The sequence below is a fragment of the Myotis daubentonii genome, chromosome 21 (genome assembly GCF_963259705.1).
Source record: "Myotis daubentonii chromosome 21, mMyoDau2.1, whole genome shotgun sequence".
NCBI lineage: Eukaryota > Metazoa > Chordata > Mammalia > Chiroptera > Vespertilionidae > Myotis > Myotis daubentonii.
In genome coordinates, this window is record NC_081860.1 from 16,490,690 (window position 1) to 16,497,622 (window position 6,933).

At 58.1% G+C, this 6,933-nt stretch overlaps 1 protein-coding gene across 14 annotated transcripts in view; it reads left to right on the top strand.

The window, feature by feature from the left end:
- MEF2A (myocyte enhancer factor 2A) overlaps positions 1-4,839 on the top strand; it is a 66,651-nt gene extending 61,812 nt beyond the window's left edge. For 13 of the 14 annotated variants that reach the window (XM_059678141.1, XM_059678152.1, XM_059678143.1 and 10 more), the window contains 2 exons: positions 242-368; positions 1,140-4,839. In XM_059678141.1, the coding sequence (XP_059534124.1) occupies positions 242-368; positions 1,140-1,497 (485 nt within the window). In that variant the 3' untranslated portion in view covers positions 1,498-4,839. Of the gene's footprint in view, positions 1-241; positions 371-1,139 lie in introns of those variants that run through there. The other variant, XM_059678154.1, reaches the window with a different exon arrangement.
- The last annotated feature ends 2,094 nt before the right edge of the window (positions 4,840-6,933 follow it).

The window sequence follows — 6,933 nt, forward strand, 5'->3', positions numbered from 1 at the left end:
AGCAACAGCCTTGGGCGATGGCCTTTGTATTATTTATAATTTCACAAAAAGTTGAGATACTTGTAAACTGTGAACGTTTGGCACAACATTGAAACTGAGTTTACTGACCTGACCCCGGACCACGGAAGAGCGCGAGGTCTGTGAGCCCCCAAGTGTCACTCATGCTGGGACCTGCCTGGGCCGCCGGCAGCTGCGATGCCGGGAGAGCATCCCGCCCACGGCCGCCCGCCCTCTCTTGCAGATTACTCGCTGACCAGCGCGGACCTGTCGGCCCTGCAGGGCTTCAACTCGCCGGGCATGCTGTCGCTGGGCCCGGTGTCCGCCTGGCAGCAGCACCACCTGGGCCAGGCCGCCCTCAGCTCCCTGGTGTGAGTACCGCCGGCCCGGGCTCGGCTCCCTTCTCTCAGCGCATCTGGCTCTGTGGCCGTCCCCGGCCCTCCCACCGCGACGAGGACCGGCCCTCGTGTCCCGGCTGGGCAGCGGTGCTGTCCCCCGGCCCCTTGGCCTCTGTCCTCCTGCCCCTGCTTGCAGGCTCTATAGGAGCTTGGAGGTTGAGCGCACAAGGGGTTCCTTGAGGTTCAGGCAGCCAGGCTGCGATGGGATGGACGCACGGAGGCACACGCTCAGGATCTAGGGGGATGGGGTGCAGATGGCACCACATGCACCCCCACCTCCCGTGTCTGACGCCCCTGTTTGAAGAGAGGCAGCTTGGCCATCCTGAGGCCCCCTGGCACACCCTCCCTCCACCACAGACAGGCCTGGAGAAGGAGCCGTGGCCTGGGCTCGCTTGGCTCCCAGGGGAGGGCGAGAGGGTGGGTGTGGGGCAGACCCCAGCCCGCTGCACGCCTGCCCCCCAGGAGGTGCTCACCAAGGGCGGGCAGCTTGAGCTGCTGTGAGAACAGCCTGTCCCCGAGCAGGGCCGGAGGGAGGGCGAGCAGAGTGCGGTCCGGGCTGCCCTCCAGCCGTCGGGGCCTGCGCGGCCTGCACACTGACCACTGCCTGCTCCGGCCGCGGGGCGCCGGGTCCGGCAGAACTAGGCCCTGCGTCGCTGGGGCCTGTCGGGCTCTTTGCCGCGCGCGGGGCGGGCTTCTCGGGGCGGGGACGGCGCTTCACGCTGGGCGGACCCCCCTCTCCCGCAGGTCCGGCGCGCAGCTGTCTCAGGGCTCGAGCCTCTCCATCGCCAACCAGAACGTCAGCATCAAGTCGGAGCCCGTCTCCCCCCCTCGGGACCGCGTGACCCCGTCGGGCTTCCAGCAGCAGCAGCCGCCGCCGCCGCCGCCGCCCGCCCAGCCCGCGCAGCCCCCCCAGCCGCGGCAGGAAGTGGGGCGCTCCCCCGTGGACAGCCTGAGCAGCTCCAGCAGCTCCTACGACGGCAGCGACCGGGAGGACCCGCGGGGGGACTTCCACTCCCCGGTGGTGCTGGGCCGGCCCCCCAACACCGAGGACCGAGAAAGCCCGTCGGTGAAGCGCATGCGGATGGACACGTGGGTGACCTAGGCCCGCGGCCGGCGAGTGTGACCGCAGTGCACCGCCCGCGCCGCGGGGGGTCGGACCGGAGGTAACGCTATTTATATGTACATACAGACGGGTCCGTCCGCCGCCTGTGTGTGTATGTGTGTGTGTGTGTGTGGCCGTGCGTTGCTGACAGAACCCGCCCTTCCTGCCGACGCCTCCGCCTGCAGACGTGGTGCGGGCGCCCGGGCTCCGTGTTTCCGGAGACAGTTTCGCGGAGAAACGCGCGCCCGTCGGCAGCCCTCTCGCCGGGCCCGAGAAACGCTTCGTAGACAGAGCAGCGCAGGCACCAGAAAGCAATACTGTACATAGTGTCACCCTCCTCCCCGCATGGGCTCTGCGAGGGGTGCATGGGGGGCCGTCCAGTCAAACAAACCCCACGCCTAACCGTGTTGCACGCGCAAGTGTATCGGGTCAGAGAAGTGATCTTAGCCAATAAGAGACTAGAAACGCATGAGACCTGCCGAAAACCCTAGCCTAGAGAGATAGAGCATTAACGGAGTAAAGTAATATATTAAGTTATAATTGGACTATGTCAGAAGTTTCTTTACAGTCGTATCTTAAAAATTAAAGAAACGGATTTTAGCTCATGTATATTTTATATGAAAGAAAACACCCTTATGAATTGATGACTATATATAAAATTATATTCACTACTTTTGAAAACATCCTGCTATGAATTATTTATATAAGCCAAAGCTGTATGTTTTAATTTTTTTTTTTTTAAATAGCTTTATCTTGTTTTAACTTTTTAGTTTTATTCTAAGAGGGGAAAATACCTTGCAAGCAGAACCTTGGGGGAAAAAAAGCCATGAACACTTATTATTCTATATATAAATTAAAAGTTGAGCCAAACTTTCTGTACATAGCATCTTAAATATATTATCACCTTCAATGTAAGTACCTATGTATTGTATGGTCACCAGATTAAAAGTATATTTTTGTGGATTTGCCGCCAATCTGGGGGACAAGGCGAGATCCGTAAGTAGAGTGCTCACTGTTGAGTGCTCCCTATTTTGTTAAATATACTGTACTTTGGGTTCTAATTACTGGCCCAGTCTCTGCGGGACTGTGCGCGGGTCCTCCCCGGTGGTGAGTGTGTGCTGTTGCATTGTAATCCGTGTGCTGTATGGGTTGAGCAGCATTCTATATTTTATATGTGTACATAAATAGCAAAGTGGCAAAAGTGGTGTTAAGTTCATCCTGCATAAATGGAAAATTTGTAACAGATTTTACAAGGCATTCTTTAAAAATATAGAAAATGCTGACCTGATAGACAGAGAAAGTGGCCATGTCAAGGTGCACCAAGGTTTCCCACGTGGAAACGGTGAGGGCCGCGCCGTGGGGGCAGGTCCTCTCTCCGGACCCCTCCAGTGGCCCGACATGGCTGGTTACGGAGACGCCCGTCCTAGCTCCACCGGGAAACGCCCCTTCTGGGGGGATTCGGGTGCAGATCGGGGCTCGGCCCGTCACCCCGAGGTCAGTGCACCCTCAGCTGGGGTTTGACCACAGCCCTCCTCTCCCAGGAATGGGGGTCCCAAGTCCCGGGCTGGTGCCATGAACGAAATTCCAAGTCCTGTAATGTATGTCCATCTACCAACGGTTTTAATATGACTTTTCCCGAGAAACTCCAATAGGGTTCACAAACGCTGCTATTTTCTATCTGACACTTACTGGGAGCAGCTGCCTCTGTCCCTGCATGTCTATCCCCCTCAAGTGCACCCAGGCCAAAAAGGGAGAGTGAGGTGCTCTCTCCTCCGTCTACACACAGGGCTCATTCGGAAAGGACTCGCTTTTCTTGAAAACGTCCTCATCTTTCTGACCGACTCACTCACAGGCACATCCATAACGCCACCCCTAACTGAGACAAGACAGCCCCTCACTACCACCCGAGCGGGGCCGTGGGAGGCGCCCGCCCCGCTCTGCATGTCCACGGCCGCCCGCCGCACACGGGGCGGGAGCCCCCGCACATTGACTGTCTTTCTTGTGTGCCTTACGAGACGGCTTCCCGACTGTCCGCTAGTCTTTCTTCCTATGCAGGTTTCTGACCCGGAACCCGCTCCCCTAGAACACGGCCCCGCCAGGCTCGGAGTCTGTACGGCAGCGGTTCTCAACCTTCCTGATCCGCGACCCTTTCATACAGCTCCTCACGTTGTGGTCACCCCCAACCATAAAATTATTTTCGTTGCTACTTCATCACTGTCATTTTGCTGCTGTTATGAATCATCATGTAAATATCTGATAGGCAGGATGTATTTTCATGGTTACAGACTGAACATAAAGCATAGTGATTAATCACAAAAATATGTAATTATCTGTGTTTTCCGATGGTCTTAGGTGACCCCTGTGAAAGGGTCGTTCGACCCCCAAAGGGTCGCGACCCACAGGTTGAGAACCGCTGCTGTCCAGCAACCACAGCCACAATCATATGACCAGGGGGCGAGGGGCTGCGCTTCCAGGAACCGAATCTAGACTGTTACCCCTTGTCCCACACGCAGTGACGGGAGCATGACACTCCTCACCACGATGCCACGTACGAACACGCCTCCTGGTGGGCGCCACCCCGACTGGGCAGGACACTAGCGGGGTCGCTCAGCACCTCCATTTCTTACCCTTTTAAACGCGTGGGTTTTGTATGACACCATCACCAGAAAACACACCCATCCCGAGGAAGTATTTTATTACTAAAAACAAAAACAAAAAAAGCTTCGCGTGAATTGCACTGGCCGGGACAGCTTCCAGCCCTGTCCTTCCCTCAGGACCCTCACCCAGGGAGGGCGGGGTCCCCATCCACCGTCACATGGCCCCACCCCGACGCCATCTCCTGAGCCCTAAGGACGTCCACTGCGTTAGAGGCTAAATCAGGGTTTGTTCTAAGGAACACCGATCACCGATCACTGTCTCCCTTCCCTAGGGCTCCCCCTCAGGCACCCACACGTTTCCGCACGAACCATCCCGCACAAGACACACGGTGAGCAGGAAGCGGGGCTCCGGGCCCGGGAGCCAGGGAGCTGGCCGCTGTGAGAATGTGAAAAGGGGTTTACAAATGCAACACTTCCCTCTCTCTGTAGAAACTCCCTTCACTTTGCTGTGCGAGAAGACACTGCTTTGCTATATTTAAAACGGCTTTTTTACAAGAGATTTATGTCTTTGGTAAATGTTTGTAGTCACCAGGTCACGCGACGCTGTACGCGGTTTGATCATGTGAACCGTTTGGCGGCACAAGCTGGACTTTGTTGCCATCCTGCGATGAAAAATAAGTTAACCTGTTTCCCTGACGTGTTTTCTTCCTTATTCAATAAACATGACAGTGACCTTTTTATCAAATGGTCGAGCTGCTGAGGCTGGTAACTGTGTCCTGCACTCGCTGCCGTCCAGGCGCCTGGCGTCTCCTGCGGCCTCCGGACCCTGCCCGGTGGTCCCCAAGCCCCTGGCGGGTCCTGCGGGGTCACGGGGGGTGGGGGGGCTGCGGTGAGGAAGGGGAGCTGACAGCAGATCCCACTTATCTTAGTTGTTTTACCCCAAATGCACACACAGCACTGAGCCAGAGGCTGAAGATCTAAATAAACAGTTCGCTTCCAAGGCTGTCGGTGGGAGAAAGTGCCCTCTTCCCCCGTTCACCCCGAGCCTGGCTGGCAGATGTCTGCTGTCCCTTAATCGAAGGGCTCCATCCTCCTGCTGCTTCTCCCTGCCGGCTGCCTGCGGCGAGTGGGTTTGGAAGCTGGCTGTCCTGTGGCTAGAAGTACTCGAACCCCACCTGCAGCTACTCGGTGCCCCCCCCCGCCCACCCTTACCCCCCCCCCCCCCGTTTCTAAGTCGATCACGCCTGCCTGGCAGCAGCCAGGAGAAGGACTTCCATGGGCGCCCTCTGCCTGCTGGGGGTTCCGGCCGCCCGTCCAGGGGCTCACGGGTCAGAATGCCACTCGGTGTGGACAAGGAGGGAAGCAGTGTTCCCCGCCTCCCATGGGTAGGGGCGCCCGCCTTGGGTGCGGGGGCACAGGGCAGGGGCGCGGGGGGGGGGGCGGGCCACCAGGCAGCGTGGATGAGCAGCGGGTGAGGAGCTGGGCACAGGCTGACCCCCAGGCCCTGCCCACCCTCAGGCCCTGGTGTCAGTCACCCCCTCACAGCACCTGGCGCTCAGCCTCTGCCTCGCGGGGCGGCCGGGGAAGGAAACGGCTGCACTAACTGCTTCCCTGCGTAACCCCTGCCGCCCCTTCACCTCTTTTAAACTCATTTTTTAAAAAAGTTGGAAAAACAATAGTTTCCATATCTGTGTCACCTAACTTCCCTGGCGCTAATGTTCACGTAACCATAGCAACACCATCAACAACACCCGACTGAGCCCCCCTTCCCCGCGGGGCCCAGGCAGACGGACCGTCACTGTGAGCAGTGTCCCTGCGCATGGCTGTGGCTGTGCCCGGGGTGCGCCCTGGACCGGACCGACCGGGTCTGCTGGTCCCGCGGGCACCCTGGGGCCATGGTGTCGATGCCTCAGGCCCCGTGCGCTGGCCTTGACCACGAGGCCACCCACTCCACTGGGCTTCTCCCCTGAGTCCCTGCCCTCCCTGAGCTGACGAATATCTCGGGGACACACAGACACACAGGCTCCCTCACACTCCCCCTCGCAGTATAGCGTCTTGTTCGCAACGATGATGACGGTGCCATTTCCCTGCACTTGCCGACATTCATTCATTGACCGTTCCCCCCTCCCCCACTCGTCTAATTGCTGTTATGGACGCAGGAAACCCATCTTATTCTCTGGGTTATAACGGCACCGTCATGGCTGTTCCTCACGCCGTCCCGGCTGTGGCCCCGAGAGCGCCTCCCGCGGGAACCCAGCCTCCGGGCATCTCCTCCCTCGGGCAGCAGCGCCCACTCCCGTGGCCCTGCCTCCTGCGGATCAACAGCTTCTCCAGAGATCAAAGGGGAGCCAAGAACCAGCCTGAAACAAGTGACCATGGAAACGGGTACAAATCCTACGGAGGCTGCTAAGCAGTTCTCACAGGGGAAGGCGCAGTGACAAACGCACACGGAGAAAAGCAGCAAAGAGCTCGAACAGCCCGGCCTACGCTGCAAGGAGCTCAAACCCAAACAAGCCGCGCTCAGCAGAAGGAAGGAAGGAACAGCACACGCTGGAAAGGCCGGAGCAACAGGGAAGATCAGTGACACTGAGCTGGGTTTTTATTTTTATTTTTTTAATATTTTTATTGATTTCAGAGAGGAAGGGAGAGGGAGAGAGAGGGGAAGGGAGAGGGAGAGAGAAACATCAATGATGAGAGTCATTGATTGGCTGCCTCCTGTATTGATCGGCTGCCTCCCCACTGGGGATCGAGCCCGCAAACAGGGCATGTGCCCTTGATCAGAACCGAACTCGGGACCCTTCAGTCCACAGGCCGCGGCTCTACCCACTGAGCCAAACCA